This window comes from Tachyglossus aculeatus, chromosome 4, assembly GCF_015852505.1.
Source record: "Tachyglossus aculeatus isolate mTacAcu1 chromosome 4, mTacAcu1.pri, whole genome shotgun sequence".
Taxonomy (NCBI): Eukaryota; Metazoa; Chordata; class Mammalia; order Monotremata; family Tachyglossidae; genus Tachyglossus; species Tachyglossus aculeatus.
In genome coordinates, this window is record NC_052069.1 from 72,094,872 (window position 1) to 72,114,108 (window position 19,237).

The window sequence follows — 19,237 nt, forward strand, 5'->3', positions numbered from 1 at the left end:
GAGTTGGGGCTTGAACTGTCTGCCTGTCTTCTGTCTCCAAACACCATGTTCCTTCCAAAGAACGAGATGAGATGGCAAACAAGTGAGGCTCGGAAATCAATTTTGCATTTTAAGTGGAGACTCAGAAGAGGACACAGCTTTCAGTGAGAAGATTTGGGAGTGGCACTTTGTCTTTGAAGAGCTAATGGTTCAAAAAGACCCAATTTTGTAGATTTTCTTCCTCCCACTGAGAAGGCCTTGGTTCTCTTCAGCAGTGCTCTGGTGGGAACCTGAGATGAGAAAGACTGGAGCCAAAGTCCAAAACAGCTTTGGGGAGTAACAGCTGATGGCAGCCCATAGTAGTGTTGAACCAATTCCAGTTTCCCCACAGAGCTGGCACCCATGGAGAGGTTAATTGGGAAATGATTGAATTTATACCTCATCTGGTTTGTTTTAGGCCCTGGGCGCATACTAATTCTCACTCCAGGCTTTAAGAATGGATTAGGAACTACCTACAAATTGTACCAATTTTTAATTGTGCTAATTAAATGCTCATTCTGTTTATCATCTCATATGATTATAGTGGCTCAGATGTATTTGGCACCTCCGAGTAGGATTTATGCATCTGAAAATGTTGATATGAATTTACTTTAATTATGCACTAGGTAATTAACTTGCAACACATATTTTCATTATTAACAGCTGAAGATGCATGTGGAGGAACAATGAGAGGATCGAGTGGCATAATTTCCAGCCCCAGTTTTCCTAACGAATATCATAACAACGCTGATTGCACATGGACTATTGTAGCAGAGCCTGGAGACACCATTTCGCTCATATTTACAGACTTCCAAATGGAGGAGAAATATGATTACTTGGAAATAGAAGGTTCTGAGCCACCAACAATATGGTAAGTAAATTGCTGTGACTGGCAAATCCATCCAGTGGCAGAATGAATGTGCAAGACCATCAGCCTTCGATATCTTTTTAATTTAAGTGCTTAGTACAGTGCTCTTCAGGCAGTAAGCACCCAATAAATACAACTGAATTTATTCTGGGCACTAAGGTAAATAAACAGATTTTGAATACATCTTTATTACAATCAAAGCTCCAGCAGTGGAAACAATAGTGGTCATTGAGTGACCACTGAGTACAATACACTATAGTCAGTTCTTAGGAAAATAGAACAGAAGTAAGAGCTATGATCTCTGCCCACAAGGAACTTACCCTCTAGCCCGGGAGAGGGAAATAAAAATATTTCCATATAGAGTAATTGAGTTCTCCTAGTCCATTGACTACACAATCATTTATGCATTCATGATCAGTTCTAATTTCAACCTGTGTATTCTCTACCAGCTCTTCGTGCAGTGCTCTGCACACAGTAAGTACATATTAAATACTATTATTACTGATACTATGCACAAATGCAAGTGCTAGAGCTGGTTGATAGGCTGGTTTGATTTAGGAAGGAAGGCTCTTTTTAGGAAAGTTTTTCTGGAAAAATGTAGTCTGTCAGATTAGGAGGGGATGAAGAGTGTTCCCCCTCTCATACTTATTTTCAGGTTTGGATGGCGGTGGGCGAGTATAGAGTGAGGCAGAGTTATAAGGTTAGAGGAGCATAGAGATCTGGAAAGTAGCAGGTGAAGAGAGAGATCTTTGAAATGAGGACAGTTGGTGGAGGATCTTGAAGCTCATCATGAGGTATTTCGGCTTGGTGTCTCATGTCCACTGAGTGATACTTCAAAAACATGACCCTTGTTGCAGCATGGAGTTTAGAAATGTGAGAGAAGATGGTCAATTGTATTTATTGAGCACTTACCATGTGCAGAGCACTGTACTAAGCACTTGGGAGAGTACAGCAGATAGAGACACATCCCCTGCCCACAGCGAGTTGTCTGCAATTGGAAACAGATATTAATATAAATAAATTACAGATATGCAAATAAGTGTTGTGGGGATGGGAAGTGGGATAAATAAAGGGAGCAAGTCATGGTGACACAGAAGAGAATGGGAGAAGAGGAATGGAGGGCTTATTCAGGGAAGGCCTCTTGGAGGAGATGTGCCTTTAATAAGGTTTGAAGGTGGGAAGAGTAAATGTCTGCACTATATAAGGAGGGAGGACATTCCAGGCCAAAGGCAGGATATGGGCAAGACGTTTTAGGGCAAAATTAAATTCATTATTTCTGTATAATAAATATACAGTAATAATAATATGGAGCTAGATGTAGGTGTCTTGAAAATGGCAATGTCTGTATTCATAAAATAGACCACAGTACAGTTTAAATTTACTACTTGTTGCTGTGGTTACCACCATGCCTACGTTGATAATTAGGGCCATAAAAGGGTCCTAGATGAAATTACATTCACTTTACATAGTATCCTAAAATAACCTGGTGCATTGATCTTCTAAAAAAACCCCAACAAACCCTGTTCTTTTCTGGATAAATTCAACCTCACTTCCTAGTTATAACTCCCACTCCCTTCCGCCTCACTCTTGCACTTGTATTTTGCCCTTTATTCACACTTTCCTTAGCCCCACAGTACTTATGTATATACACATAATTTATTTATGTACATTAAAGTCTGTCTCCACCTCTAGACTGTAAGCTCACTTTGGGTGGTGAACATGTCTACCAATTCTGTCATATTGAACCCCACCAAGCACTTAGTAAAGTGCTGTTCAAACAGTAAATGCTCAATAAATATGATTCATTAATTGACAAAGTTAATGTTTTAATAATGAGTGAAAGATTATCAGTATTCTTGGGATGAGAAGTATCAGCAAAGAAAAATCCCCATTGAGTAGAAGGAATTCATGAAGAGTTTCAGAATTCCTTTCACTTGTCTTTTTTTCTCCTTCTTCCCTGTAAAATTATTTTCAACATATCTTAATAATAATTATGGTACTCATTAAGCACTATCTGCCAAGCACTGTTCTAAGTGCTGGGGTAGATACAAGTTAATCAGGTTGGATACAGTCCCTATCCCAGTTGGGACTCACTCATTTATCCCCATTTCAAAGATGAGGTAACTGAGGCACAGATAAGTTAAGTGACTTGACCAAGATCACACAGCCGATGTGTGATATGAGACAGGGTTAGAACCCAGGTCCTCTTACTCCTAGGCCCACGTATTAAATTTTCACATTTTGCATTCTATACCTACCTATTTATCTTTGTGTCAGTGTCTTCCCATCTCTACTACTTCCTCCTCCCTTTCTTCATTTCTCCCATTCTACAGTTTTATCTCATTGAATTGCTTTCCATTTGTACTGGACATTCAGAGTCTATTGTCTTCCTTAATTTCTCCGCTGCTTTATTTATTTTATCGGTATTTAAATGCTTACTATGTGGGAGCTCATTGTGGACAGTGAACATATCCAATAACTCTGTTATGTACTTTTATAAGTACTTAATACAGTACTCTGCATACAGAGCTCAATAATGATGATTGATTGTCAGGCACTGTACCAAGCACTAAGTTGGACACAGTCGCTGTCCCACATAGGGCTCACAGTCTTAATCGCCATTTTATAAATGAATTCATTTAGACACAGAGAAGTTAATTGACATCTAACCCTTCTAGACTGTGAGCCCACTGTTGGGTAGGGACTGTCTCTATATGTTGCCAACTTGTACTTCCCAAGTGCTTAGTACAGTGCTCTGCACACAGTAAGTGCTCAATAAATATGATTGATTGATTGATTGATTGCCCAAGACCACCCAACAGACAAGCAGTGGAGTCGAGATTGGGCACATTGATAGGCATATATCAAATAGAAGTTGCTACCAAGTGGCTATGAGACAGGTCGATGGCAAGAGCAAGAACAGGAATAAACAGCTGAATAGAAGTGGAGCTGAGGCAAATCAGAGGTTGGGCCCTGTGAATGTGGAGGCAGAGGACAGTTCGGGGAGAGGCAAACAGCAAAGTTGATCATGGCAGGAGACCAAGAAAAACAAGAAGTCTTTGTCCGTTGGAGTACAACAGATATCATAATGGAGGAAACTTGAACAAGAATGTAGCCTAGAGAGGGAGTAGGTGTTACTTCAAATGGACTGGTAAGGACAGTGTCAGGGAGAGACTCAAGGGTGGGAGCAGTGGTTGCAGACAGTTGAAACAGAAGTCCAAACATATGTTATGGTTTATTACTGGTTGCAGTTTATGACCACTGACTTCTTACCATTTCAGAGAGGGGTATCTGTAATAAATGTATCCATCTTCCATTATACCCTCTAGACTGTAAGTTTGTTATGGGCAGGGAACGTATCTGCTAACTCTATTGTATTGTACTCTCCCAAGGGCTTAGTACAGTACTCTGCACATACTAAACACACTCTAAGGCAATCGATTGATAGATATTCAGATGCTGAAATTGTATGTCCCTATGGTACGTGATGGTCCGCTTTTATATTTTCAGGAGGAGGGAGACTTTTTTGACCATCAGGTATGATGGAGCCCTGGTGGTTTGGGGGCCTTAGGAAAAGAGAGAAAAAGTAATTTAAGTCTTTGAATAAATTCAATTCACAAAATGTGCTCATAACAAATATAATTTATGCATGTTTAACAACAATCAATTTTAGGCATATTTTTAAAATGTTGTGATACCTTCTTGGTATTCCTGAGCACATTTTTTTTTTTACATCCATTTCAGATCTTTCCGTTACTGTCTTTATAGGTATTCTGCTTCAAATCTTGTTTCAATTATAGGAACAGGAAGTAGGATATCTTCTATTAGTGTTAATAATAAATACAAGTAATAAGTAACAGTACTTGTTAAACCCTTACTCTGTGCCAAACACTGTACTGGGCACTAAGATGGGCAAAGCTAACTAGGTTGGAGACAATCTCTGTCCCACATGTGGCTCATAGCCTAAAGGAAGGGACAACAGGTATTGAATCTCCATTTTATAGATTAGGAAACTGAGGCACAGAAAAATTAAGTGAATTTCCCACAGCAGGCAAGTGGAAGAGCTGAAATCAGAACCACGTCCTCTTCTCCCAAGCCACCTTCACTGGGCACACTGTTCTCTAGTAATAGTATTTAGTAAGTACTTGTATGCAGAGCACTGAATTAAGTGCTGGGAAAGAATGCATAAGTGGGACTCTAGACCTAGTCTCTGTCATCAAAGGGTTTACAGTCTAATTGGGAAGAGAAAACAGGTCAGACACAATAAGGAGCAGTAAGGCAATAGAACACTAAAAAGCATATAACACAAGGACAAGTGCATAAATAAAAACAAAAATCAGTAGGTTGTTCATTCATCCATTCAGTTGTATTTATTGAGCGCTTACTGTGTGCAGAGCACTGTACTAAGCGCTTGGGAAGTACAAGTTGGCAACATATAGAGATGGTCCCAACCCAACAGCGGGCTCACAGTCTAGAAGGGGGAGACAGACAACAAAACAAAACATATTAACAAAATAAAATAAATCGAATAGTAAATATGTACAAGTAAAATAAATAGAGTAATAAATATGTACAAACATATACAGGTGCTGTGGGGAGGAGAAGGAGGTAGGGCGGGGGAATGGGGAGGGGAGGGGGGGAGAGGAAGGAGGGGGCTCAGTTTGGGAAGGCCTCCTGGAGGAGGTGAGCTCTCAGTAGGGCTTTGAAGGGAGGAAGAGAGCTAGCTTGGCGGATGTGCGGAGGGAGGGCATTCCAGGCCAGGGGGAGGACGTGGGCCGGGGGTCGACGGCGGGGCAGGCGAGAACGAGGCACAGTGAGGAGGGTAGTGGCAGAGGAGCAGAGGCTGTGGGCTGGCCTGGAGAAGGAGAGAAGGGAGGTGAGGTAGGAGGGGGCGAGGTGATGGACAGCCTTGAAGCCGAGAGTGAGGAGTTTTTGCCTGATGCATAGGTTGATTGGTAGCCACTGGAGATTTTTGAGGAGGGGAGTAACATGCCCAGGGCATTTCTGCACAAAGATGATCTGGGCAGCAGCGTGAAGTATAGACTGAAGTGGGGAGAGACAGGAGGATGGGAGATCAGAGAGGAGGCTAATGCAGTAATCCAGTTGGGATAGGTTGTTGTAGCTACAAGAGCAGACTTTCATGTTCCTCAAGGCTCAGATTCCACATCAATAGTTACAGCACCCACCAGTCTACCTGGGGTTTTGTGAAGGCCTCATTCTGTGATTTTCTTCCTTCCCACTGGGGTGATGGAATTCTGTTGTATTGAACTCTCCCAAGCACTTAGTACAGTGCTCTGCACATAGTAAGTGCTCAATAAATATGATTGACCGATGGAAGGCAGGACTGGATGGCATCTCCTTGATGGCACGAAGGAGAGCTAGTGTCAGTTCCCAGGGCAGTCACGTCACTGTCACACGGGGGCCCTCAGTGGTGGAAGGGATGGTAGCCATTATCGCGGTTACTTTGCTGGGCTACGGACAAGGTAAACTTGTTGAATTAACTCTACTGAAAATGTTTGGCTTTGAGGCAGTCAGTTCTTGAAGCATGGAGAGTTTAAAATGGTCTGCCAAGGATCAGTAGTTTGCAGTGTGATTTATTTGGAACAGCAGGTGGCTAACAACCAGTCTCATATGATAATGTCTCTGAACAGGTTGCATGTTTTCTAGGTCAGGCTTTTAATTTTCATAGGAAACCAAGTGTGTAAGTTGGAAACCTTACATGGATTGAATTGTGATTTCATCAGCAGATCAGATAGAAATCTGGTAGGACTATTTATTTTCATTAATATTGAATGTGAAAACCTATTACAGAGCAAACATGTATTATAAAATGTGTAGCACTAGTTATTTTTAAGTGAGAAAAAATGTAATCTCCTTTTTGAAATAAACATAAAGTGAATACAATTAAGGTAAAAAAAGTATTCGTTAAAACAATGACTTGTCCATAGCAGACATCTCTCTACATATGACAAACAAGCCTGGAAGAATCCAGGATTATGGATACTGTGCACTCTAGAGGAAACAGAAAAGGAATTTGAAGCTTTGGACTATAGCCGTTTGTCTTTTATTTAGTCACGTAAGCTGTTGTAAGTAGCCGAAGCTCTATGTTTCTTAATTTCTTGATTATTTAAAATTTCCTAACATAAAATAGCAAGTGCTTCAAGGAACATTGTGAAATCTGGGGATATGCTGTTTTTGTACTGGCTATCTAGGGGAAGGTTAGGATTAATTTAATTTTTGTACCTGTCTCCATTTCTCCCCTACTTTCATAAGGATTAATTTGTCAAGATAGGAGCCTTCTCCTTAATTATAATAATGATTTATTGTGACATTTAAAGGGTTATGTTATGCTAAGCACTAGGGTTTATACAACAGAATTACAGCAGAAGCAGTTCCCGTCCCACTTGGTACTCACAGACTGAGGAAAAGCAAGGATTTTATCCCGTTTTACAGATAAAGAAGTTGTGACTCAAAGAAGTTGACCAAGAATAATAATAATGTTGGTATTTGTTAAGTGCTTACTATGTGCCAAGCACTGTTCTAAGCACTGGGGGTGGATACAAGGTAATCAAGTTTGTCCCATCTGGGGCTCACAGTCTTAACCCCCACTTTACAGATGAGGTCACTGAGGCACAGAGAAGTTAAGTGACTTGCCCAAAGTCACATAGCTGACAATTGGCAGAGCCGGGATTTGAACCCATGACCTCTGACTCCAAAGCCTGGGCTCTTTCCACTGAGCCACGCTACTTCAATAGACAGTGTGCAAGTGGCTAAACTAGGACTAAACCTTGGATCCTCTACCAACTTCCATCGTGTTCCTCAAAGGAAGGTGAAGAAGATGATGAAGGAGGATGAGAAGCAGCATGGCTTAGTGGAAAGCACGCGGGCATGGGAGTCAGAGGTTATGGGTTCTAATCCTGGCTCTGCCACTTACCTGCTGTGTGACTTTGGGCAAGTCACTTAACTTCTCTGTGCCTGTTACCTAACCTGTAAAATGGGGATTAAGACTGTGAGCTCCACGTGGGACAACCTGTTTACCTCGTATCTACCTCAGTGCTTAGAACAGTGCTTGGCAGATAGTAAGTGCTTAACAAATACCATTATTATTATTATTCTTCATTAAGAGAAACTCGAGCCACCAAACTTTGATTTCTATTTCCCGTGGCCCTTGCCCCCAGTAGGTCACAAGCCAGGCTTGAAGAAATTGTTGTATCCACAACCTGGATCAAGACCAGTCAAATTATGTCCAATATTCAAATATACTGCATATTGAACTACCTCACTTTTGCAAAACCTGTGTGGGGAAAAATAGTCAGAAATTGTACAGCAAGTAACTTCTGCCTTGGTGGACGATCTGCTGATAAATGAAAGCTCACAGTTGATAGAGGAAACTGGGAAAGAAAACATGAGGCAGGTTATGAATTTGCTTATGATAGAAATGAATAGATTAAAACACTTTTTAATGGGTACAAGAGAAGCCACTTATAAGTGACTCTAATATTTGACAACCAATTAAAATAAGTTGCTAAAAATGTTTAATGTATTGGCAAAAGTAATTGCATTCTGTTAATAGGAACCCTGGCTTAAAGTGCAATTGCCTTTAGGAAAAAATAACTTCAATAAGAGTTTTCTGTATAACTCTATGTTTAAATTGCACTTTACAGTGGTTCATTACTTTAGAAACTCATTTCCAAACAAGTGCAAGCTAAGGTCAACAAATATATTTTGCACATACATGGACATGTGCAAAAGAGTGGAGCTTATGAAAGTAGCATCCACAGACCCTCTTGTGGAGGTTTAATTGTGGCCTAAACGTGGAAATTTAGACAAACATATAGTTTCAACTTTGGTTCAGCTATCAATGTTGTTAGGAATACTATATTTCATATTGTTTACATGTTGTAAAATCCAGGCAGAAGGGTGAATCTCCAAGCTTCTTAGTGTAGCATGCATCGGATGGTTTTCAGAAAAGATCCCAGACATATGTACAGTGAATGTTCATCATTCACTGTACGTACACTGTATGGTCATCCGGGTTCAAATCCCGGATCCGCCAATTGTCAGGTGTGACCTTGGGCAAGTCACTTAACTTCTCTGTGCCTCAGTTATCTCATCTGTAAAATGGGGATTAAGACTGTGAGACCCACGTGGGACAACCTGATCACCTTGTATCCTCCCCAGTGCTTAGAACAGTGCTTTGCACATAGTAAGTGCTTAACAAATGCCATTATTACTATTATCATCATCATTTAACAGTGTGCATTTCAGATGACAGCACGAAAGGGTTGGATCTGAGGAGCCTGCTTAAAAATATCCTATTCTCTGCCACAGGTTACAGCTAGCTTTCAGTGACTATCCCAAATTACTGTACAGTGGAGAGGACTGTCTTAGACTAGAGTCATTGGTGAAAAGATGGAAAGAAGAGGAAGATCTGACAAGAGTAGTAGAGGAAGAACTGGTAGATTTAGAGACAATCTGAATGTGGGAGCTCTCAAACCTCATTAGAGCCATGGGAGGAAGAAGGAAAGACAACAAAAATGGTCCAAAAAGTAGGATGGGAATTATGAGAGTAATGTGTTGTTGAAAATAAGGACAAATAGAATTCTAGGAAGGAGAAAAGGGTGACCAATACTGTCAAAAACATTGCACAGGACTAAAAGGACTAGAATAAAGTGGAACCCCCTTGGTGTGCCAAAGTGAGGTCATGGGTAACTTGTATAAGCATTGTCAGATTTTGGAAGTAGAAGATAATTCCTGAAGGTGGTGAATGCATATAACCTATTCAAGAGGGAAAGGAGAGCAGGTTGAGGGGAAAAAGTATTTTGAAGTGGGTTTTTGGAAGTATTTGAATGGGGTCTGTGGCATGTTAGATTTCTGAGTCCTGCTGAGACAAAGCTTGAAGCTCATCTGGGAAAGAGAATTATCTGGAAATCCTAGAGAGTACTGCAGAGGCAAGGATGACCTTTGAAGTCCATGCCTCACCACCTCTGTCATGACCACACAGTTGTTCATCAGGTGTCATAAGGAGAGGAGGTTGCACCACTGAGAAGCAGTGTGGCTCAGTGGAAAGAGCCCGGGCTTTGGAGTCAGAGGTCATGGGTTCAAATCCCGGCTCCTCCAACTGTCAGCTGTGTGACTTTGGGCAAGTCACTTAATTTCTCTGGGCCTCAGTTACTTCATCTGTAAAATGGGGATTAAAACTGTGAGCCCTCCATGGGACAACCTGATCACCTTGTAACCTCCCCAGTGCTTAGAACAGTGCTTTGCCCACAGTAAGTGCTTAACAAATGCCATTATTATTATTATTATTATTCAGGAGGAAAGTATGAAAGGGCAGGGAGGGTATAGTATGAAGGGATAGATTTGAAGTGCCAGGTGTTAGGCTAGTTCTAGATTTCTGCAAAAAATAAATGGACCATGAGAAACACAGTACCACATGACATGACAACATTGCAATGACATTCAGCAAAATGTGATGGGGTCATACAGACTCAATTTTGCCAAACTCTACCAATTTCTAGCTTAATTGACCTGAACCTAAAGCATCTCTGTGGGGCAATTGATACTTTCCAAACCCCACTTGCTACAGAACTATTGAGCACATTTTGTAGGTCCCTGTGAACTTGGGTGGATTATCCAACCAGCAGCACTAACTCTCTCAGTGTCAGGACTTGCAGTGGAAGACATTGATACTGAAAATTGTAATGCTGAATATAGAGGCCCAGTACTGCGCCATAACTATACTTGGCAAAGGATAGACCAGATGAAAGCTGGTCTGTCAGTGATGAAACTGATAACCGGGCATGATGATCCAGAGGTTATAGCAGAAAAATGACAGATTATGCAATTTTGGCTGAAGCAAAGTTTACCTAAATTCAGCAGACTCCAATATACCAAAATATGAAAATGAATATTAAATGCAGTGTAAAACCTTTCAGAGCTCGACTAGTAAAGAAATGCAATCCTATCATATAAGAAACCAAAACACTTTCTTTATATTCATCCCTTTCTCCCTCTTCAAATGGACAGTAGTTGACATAGTAGCTCTTTAGTGAAATATCTTTGGATAATGCACAAGATCTGAGTCTTCTTTCAATTGTCTGCATTTTAAGTCTGCACATGATGCCTTAAGGGACTGATGCAGAATGTGAGGAGAATCAGAAAAAAAACATCAAAGACTGATGATAAGAGCTTGAAAATCAAAATTCTAAAGAGAGTTTTCTTCATTCAGGCAAATTGCTTTGGTGGCAGTAGAGTATGAGGTCAGAAAAAATCATTAGATCGCATCGTTCATTCATTCAATCGTATTTATTGAGTGCTTATTGTGTGCAGAGCACTGTACTAAGCGCTTGAGAAGTACAAGTTGGCAACATACAGAGATCATCCCTACCCAACAGCAGGCTCGCAGTCTAGAAGGGGGAGACAGACAACAAAACAAAACATATTAACAAAATAAAATAAATAGAATAAATATGTACAAATAAAATAGAGTAATAAATGCTTACAAACATATATACATATATACAGGTGCTGTGGGGAGGGGAAGGAGGTAATGCGGGGGGGGATGGGGAGGGACCCTGTTACCCTGTTTCATAAAAAACATGAAAAACAATGAACATTACCTTCATTGTTATATTATCTGTCACTTCAAAACCTTTTTCCCTAAATTGTGTCCCTGAAAGTTAGGACAGATCAAAATAAAAACCCAAAGTGCTTCAGAAGGTGAACATTTTAGAAGCAATAAATAAATATTCAGATCCCGATTTGCCCTCTTCCAGACTAACCCTTGCTATTGCTCAAACAGAACCAACATGAGTTCTTTATTTTGCATTATTTGAAACAATTGCAAATTCATTCAGCAAAGATAGAAAAAAATAGTACCGATGTGTCTTCCTGTGTTAGTCTGCAAGGAATCGATTTACTAATCTCTGAATTTTAAATTATTCCAAACGTTTTCAATGAATATTCTATTTAAATAAATGTTTCTTCAAATGAAAGAAATCCTGATTGATCTCCCCTAGTGACATAACTAGAACCTGAATCTCTTCTTGGCATCATTAAGGAAATTTGTGCTGAAAAAATGCTGTTTGTATGACATTGCTTAAATTATGTATTTAATGAATGGCATGAAATCATACATACTTTGTAGTGTTTTGAGAATTGCTTGAAGATAGATTTTATGGTTTCTTATTTAAGAAGTGACAGTCCTTTTGTTTCTGATATATGGCTCTTCAAATTTTCTGGCAAGCTTGTAAATCAGATTGCCGGCAACACTCATTCATTTCAGTAGGCAACTACCTTGCAGATTAGAACACAGATGTTTTAAACAATGTTTCTCTGAGCAGATTTTAAATGTACAAACCACATATTGTATTTCCTATTCCTCTCTTCTAATTATTAATCCTCTGATCTTAGAAACTGCCTTAGATAATTGAAAATACCTAAGGAGAAAATGTTTTTTTTTTTAATTATCCATTTCTATTTTAAATGCTCAGCTCAGACATTAACATTTTGTCATACCTGACATCTGACAAAAAATACTTGACCGAAATCATTTATCTGGTACACTAAAATACATCATTTCCATCATTTCAGTTATTGTTAAGAAACTTGAGGATACCTCCGGTTCATTCGTAAAGTAGTTTTTTTTTTCTTAATGCGTGATGCTTCAACTCCTGCTGCTTTTGGTGTCCACGAAATCTGTCAGTGGCTCGCCCATATGGTAGGCATACCAATTAGCCAAAGGTGAAACAATCAGAAGAAGGGTTGCTATCCCATTAGCAGATTGAGTTTGGGAAGAGTGGAAGATTCAAGAGCAGTAGCAGTTTTTCAAAGTGATAAATTTATTGGAACTGCAAAGGCGACATTTTGGGCAATGAACAAGGAACTTAGAAAATAATCAGGAGAGTCACATTAAATTGCAAATATGAAAAGCAACAGAGCATAAAGATATATACATAAAATGTGGTAGGGGTGGAATGAGTAACAAAGTGTTTAGTGGGTAAGGACTCTTAAGGGTAAGGTAAGGGTATGACAGGGTAAGTGTCATAGGTGACATAGAAAGGAGGTGAATAAGGTGGGGAGATGAGAAGTTAATTAAGGCTTCCTGGGGAAGATATAATTTTAGTAGGACTTTGAAGATTTGTACAGAAGCTTAAACTCTAATGGGAGAGGCAGACATTAGAGTAATTAAAATAAGTAGTTGATCGAACAGTAGATTATACCTTAGGGCTGAGGGGAAAATTTAAGTGCTAGGTATAGCCAATGGGGGTTTTATAGGGGCAGTTTACAAAATATCTTGCAGCTTAGTTCCAGTTTCATTGAATTGTACTTTACTGTGGAAAAAAACAAATAAGATTTTTCAATTTGGTTACCTTTCAAATAAAGTAAATTTCCAAAGAAATACTGAACAAAATGTTCTTATCCACACCAAAACAGGTGATTGTCACAACATGCCCTTTCAAAATTCAAGGTACATATGTCTAAAAATAAATTTAAATATAGAGGCAGGTGCAATTTTCTGTGATTTTTTTTTCATGTACTGAATGAAAAAAAGGAATATTAGGAAGTGTTTCCCAGTTTCTACATTTTTATTGGTATCCAAAAGGACAGATGGGTCTTTCAGACAAAGTATGTGAATGTCCAGGGGGAGTACCCATATTTGACACTCTTCCTCAGTTTCCTCTTTAGTTGTTTGTCACTGAACCACATCCCTAATTAGAATTCCCAGTTCCATTTTCATTTGATCAGGGTAAGTCAAATTAGAAAAGGAACAACAGTTCAGTGGCTCTTAAAAACAAAACAAAATCGGATCTAGTTAAATCAGTAAGACTTGAATTCATCCATTCTACTGTATTTAGGGAATCTATAGATGTCACAGTTATCATTCTTGAGTGCTCATGCGTACCGCAAAAAGTTCTTATTAATTGTAAAAGAAGTACATTAGACCTGATCTCAATTTCAAGCATCAGTATTATGCAAAACATTGTGTGTACAGAGGCTGATAATAGGCATTTAGGAACATATAATAAAAGGAACAGACATGATCTGTCAGTGAAATTATAGCCCCCTCCAGATATATTGAGTGATCTCATTAAATACATTGAAATTATCTATCTTCCCTTGCGCTTGGAGAAGAGAAGACTGGAAGCAGGGAGGTTGGCAAGGACCTGTATTGTACTGTGCTGCAGCCTTGCATTTTCTCCTTCCTTCAAGACATCTGTCCTTGGATATTGCGTCGACACCTCAAGCTTAAGATGTCCAAAACAGAACTCCTTATCTTCCCACCCAAACTCCGTTCTCTCCCTTATTTTACCATCACTATAGACAGCACCACCATCCTTCTCACGTTAGTAACCTTGGTGTTATCCTTCACTCATTTCTCTCATTCAATCCACATATTGAATCTATTTCTAAATCCTGTCAGTTCAACCTTCACAACATTGCTAAAATCCACCCTTTCCTCTCCATTCAAACTGCTACCACATTAATAAACACACTTATCTTATCCCACCTTGATTACTCTGTCAGCTTCAAACCTCCCTGCCTCCTGTCTCTACTCACTCCAGTACATCTGCTGCTCAGATCTTTTTTTTTAAAGATAAAACATTCAGTCCACATTTCTCCTCTCTTCAAAAACTTGAGTGGTTGCCCATCCACCTCCATATCAGACAGAAACTCCTCACCATTGGCTTCAAAGCACTGAACCACCTTGCTTCCTCATAACTCACCTTCCTGCTCAGCTATTACACCTCAGACCACACACTGTGCTCCTTTAATACTAACATACTCATTATAACTTGATCTCATCTAACTTGCCACCGACCTCGTACCATGTCCTGCTTCTTGCCCAGAACACCCTCCCTGTTCAAATCTGAAAAACTAGTCTCCCCACCTTCAAAGACTTATTTAGGGCACATCTTCTCCAAGACCTTCCCTTGACTAACCCCTCATTTCCTCTTTAGCTACTCCCTTCTGCATCACCCTGATTTGTTTCCTTTATTCACCTCTCCCTGGGCCCCACAGCACTTAAGTACGTATCCATAATTTATATTACTCTGTCTCCAGCTCTAGACTCTGAACTTATTGTGGGCACAGAACATGTCTACCAGCTCTGTTGCATTGTACCCTGCCAAGCACTTAGCATAGTGGTCTGCACATAGTATGCGTTCAATAGATAGAATTGATTGATTGTACTAGAAACTGTAGGGAATCAAAAAAATATATATACACAAATGCCAACATCAAGGAACCCATAATCTAATGATGAAAAACTGAACAAGCTTCAGAAACTTGTCTCTGCATCGATTCATAGCCCTAACATTAACACAACTTTAACATAACATTTACTGATGCTGATTTTGGTAGAAATGCTGTCAATAGGCTTTGTGAGCCCAGTTCTACACTGATATATGAAGTAACATAAGTCACAAATTCTTAAAAACCTTTCCTGTCATCCATAGCAAATACATTCTCCAGGGTTTGGAGACAGAAAGAGCCATCTGTGACCCTCCCCTAGCTGTCTGTATACATCCATAAGGACTGTACATATATCATTTCTGGTAATGACTCAGAGTAATCATCATTGGTATTGGTCTGGCTGGGCACACACTGTGCATGGGTATTTCCCAAGTGCCCTCTCTTGCTGCCTTCACAACAGGGGTCCCAAATTTTCTATCCTCCTAATATGTACCAGACAGTGAAAAATCAGCTGGTAGTCACAGTACATAAGAATATGGAAAGAAGCAATTTGTAATTCCACAATAGTTAATCTTCCTAGGTCTAATGCACAGAGATTGGAATCTAGAGCTGAGTCAGTCATTGTTTGCCAGATTGAAAGGTAAACAATGAATAACTCAACTCTAGATAACCAATCTCTACATATTAGACTTGAGAAGACAAACAGAAGCATTCCAGAAAACAAGCTAAAGCTCTCTGAGAATCATTACTTTACCAGCAAATCGGATAGACTTCCTATGTGTTACGGTAATGATGAATAGCTTTAAATTTTCCAAGATAAATTGACAACTGAAGAGAGGGGAATATATGAAAAGAAAAAGTGATCATTTTCTGCCACTAACCATTGCAATTTCTGTTGATTTGGAAACTCACAGAGGATAATCCCATTGAAATCATGAACTATAGCTATCAAATTTAGAAAAGGATGTGTTTAGTTATATGTCTGCCAACATCAACACGTGCTTAATTAAACTGATCATAGCTATAACCCATAGCTGTCAGGAAAAAAAACAAAGCAGCTAATGAATAATTACCTTCAACAAGAGACTTAACAGAAATTGGAATTTATAACTCTAGGAGGGTTTTATAAAAGTTTGAAGGTATGAGGCCTATTAAAAGATCCAGTGTAAGATTATTTTTGTATTTAAAAGTTTGGGCCTCCTCAGCCACACATACACTAGTAGATGAATTTCACTGTCACTGATATGTTTTTGGAGTACAAAGGATAAACTGTATATTAAGTTACCTTTGACAGTGGTGGGAGGATCTGTTACATGAAAGGGAGACAGTGTGGTTTAGTGGAAAGAGTTTGAAACTTGGAGCCAGGAGACTTGGGTTCTAGTTCTAACTCTGTCAAAAGCAATTTATATGATTTTGGGCAAGTTACTACCAGTTTTTTCCTATGTAAAATGAGGTTAATAACTTTACCTACTCCCCACCACTTTATAGGGATGTTGAAGACAAATTGAAATAGTGTAAGAAGTACTTGCTATACAATTTCAAGGTATCATTATTTTGAAATTATTTTCCGATATCACTCTAGGGTGAACATCATGGATTTGCATCAGTCTTCATAAGCAAGTGGTAAATGTATAGTAAATTTAAAAAGGTGTTTTTCAAAATAATTGGAAAAATAGGCTTCTGCTTAGTTTCATTTTTTGAGAAATTGATACTCATTTTGACTCTGCAGTTTATGATATTACATTTTAAAAAAACTGCTCTTACAACCATCTAGCTAATTGCCAGACTGTATTCACAAACCTCTCAAGTACGGAAAAGTGAAATCTGTAAGTGTCTGCCAGTCAATCATTTTCTGTAAGCTTCCATGTGACCCTTTTATGTCTATGCGTTTATGTGCTCTAAAATTAAAATTTCAAGATGAGCAAAGAATGATGAGGAACTAAAAGAAAAATCTAGATCTGGGTTATGAGTACATTCCATTATGACCCTGCATTTAGTATGTCCATAACCAAAATCAAATCTTCCAGAATACTTCTTTTGGAGAATTTTTCTGATGCAAAGCCTTATGCCCTATGATGGTTGAGTCACCTGTTAGGAATAGCAGATGAATCTCAATCCTTAGACCTCAGGATCCAGAACCCTTGCAGAGTAGTGGCTTACAGTGTCCCTTGCAGTCAGTCATTCATATTTATTGAGCTCTTACTGTGCACTGTACTAAGTGCTGGGGAGAGTACAATATTAACCATATAATAGACACATTTCCTGCACAATATGAGATGTCTAGAGGGGCATACAGACATTAATATAAATAAATAACTTACAGCTATGTATATGAGTGCTGCAGTGCTCGGGAGTGGGGATGAATAAAGGGAGCAAGTCAGGGTGTTGCAGAAAGGAGTAGGAGAAGAGGGAAGGAGGACTGAGTCAGGGAAGGCCTTTTGGAGGAGATGTGCCTTCATTAAGGTTTTGAAGATGGGGAGAGTAATTGTCAGATATAAAGAGGGAGGACATTCCGCACAAGAAGCAATACTTGGATGATAGAGTGGTGGCAAGATAGACAGGATTGAGGTATAGTGAGTAGGTTAGTATTAGAGACGTGAAGTGTGCAGGGTGGGTTGTAGTAGGAAAGTAGAGAGGTGAAGTAGGAGCGGGCAAGATGATTGAGTGTTTTAAAGCCAACGGTGAGGAGCTTTTGTTTGATGTTGAAGTGGACTGGCAACCACTGGAGGTTCTTGAGCAGAAGGGAACAAGGCCTGAACATTGTTGTAGAAAAATGATCCGGGCAGCAGAGTGAAGTATGAGCTGGAGTGGGGAGAGACAGGAGGCTGGGAGGGTCAGCAAGGAGGCTGGTATAGTAATCCAGGTGGGATAGGATAAGTGATTGGATTAACATAGTAGCAGTTTGGATGGAAAGGAAGGGGCAGATTTTAATGATACTGTGAAGGTCGAACCAATCAGCTTTAGTGATGGGCTGAATGATGAGACAGAGGAGTCAAGGATAATACCAAGGTCATTGGCTTGTGAGATAGGAAGGATAGTGGTGCCATCTCCAGTAATGGAAAAGTCAAGGAGACAACAGGGTTTGATGGAAAGGCAAGTTCTGTTTTAGACAAGATAATTCTGACATCTAAGTAGAGATGTCTTGAAGACGGGAGGAAATTCAAGACTGCAGAGAGGGAGAAAGATCGAGGTGGGAGATATAGATTTAGGGATCATCTGCATACAGATGGTAGTTGCAGCCATGGGAGTGAATGAGTTCTCCAAGGAGTCGGTGTAGATGGAGAATAGAAGTGGACCCAGAAACCTTGTGGGACACCCATAGTTAGAGTGTGGGAGGCAGAGGAGGATCCCACAGAAGAGACTGAGATTGAGCAGCCAGAGAGATAGGATGAGAACCAGGAGAGGACAGTGTCAGCGAAGTTGAGGTTGGATAATGTTTCCAGAAGAGGGTGTTCTACAGTGTCAAAGGCAGCTGAGAGGTTGAAAAGGATTAGGATGGAGTAGAGGATGTTGGATTAGGCCGGAAGGAGGTGGATGTCATCAGGGTTCTGCCTCCTGTTTATATTTCTGATTTAGACTTGGTTCCCCACATGCTTCTAAATCTGAAAATCTGGATTTGCCAAGAGAAGATCATTGATGACCTTCGTGACGATGTTTTCTGTAGAGTGATGTAGATAGAAGCCAGATTGGAGGGTGTCAAGGAGAGATTTGGAGGAGAGGAATTTGAGATGGTGGGTGTTGGCAACTTGCTCAAGGAGTTTGGAGGGCAATGGTATGAGGGAGATGGGTTGATAACTGGAGGGAGTCATGGGGTCAAGGGAGGATTTTTTTTTGTGTGTGTGTGTTTTGTTTTTTTTTAGGATAGGAGACACATGGATATATTTCAGAGCAGTGGGTTAGAAGCCATTGGAGAGTGAACAGTTGAAGATGGCAGTTAGGGAGAAAGAATAGAGGGGCTAAGTGTTTTGATAAGGTGCAAAGGAATAGGGTCAGATGTGCAGGTGGAGGGAGTGGACTTTGAGACAAGGCAGGAGACCTCCTCTAGAAATACTGATGGAAAATGTGGGAGAGTTGAAGGAGGAGGTACTGGGAAGGGGAACAGAAGATTTTAGGGAGGTCACACCTGATAGTGTCAATTTTCTTAATAAGGTA

At 39.9% G+C, this 19,237-nt stretch overlaps 1 protein-coding gene across 1 annotated transcript in view; it reads left to right on the forward strand.

Moving 5' to 3' along the window:
• CSMD3 (CUB and Sushi multiple domains 3) overlaps window positions 1-19,237 on the forward strand; it is a 781,433-nt gene that overhangs the window by 253,488 nt on the left and 508,708 nt on the right. The window contains exon 5 of the mRNA XM_038745631.1: window positions 682-889. Coding sequence (XP_038601559.1) covers window positions 682-889 — 208 coding nt within the window. The remainder of the gene's footprint in view (window positions 1-681; window positions 890-19,237) is intronic.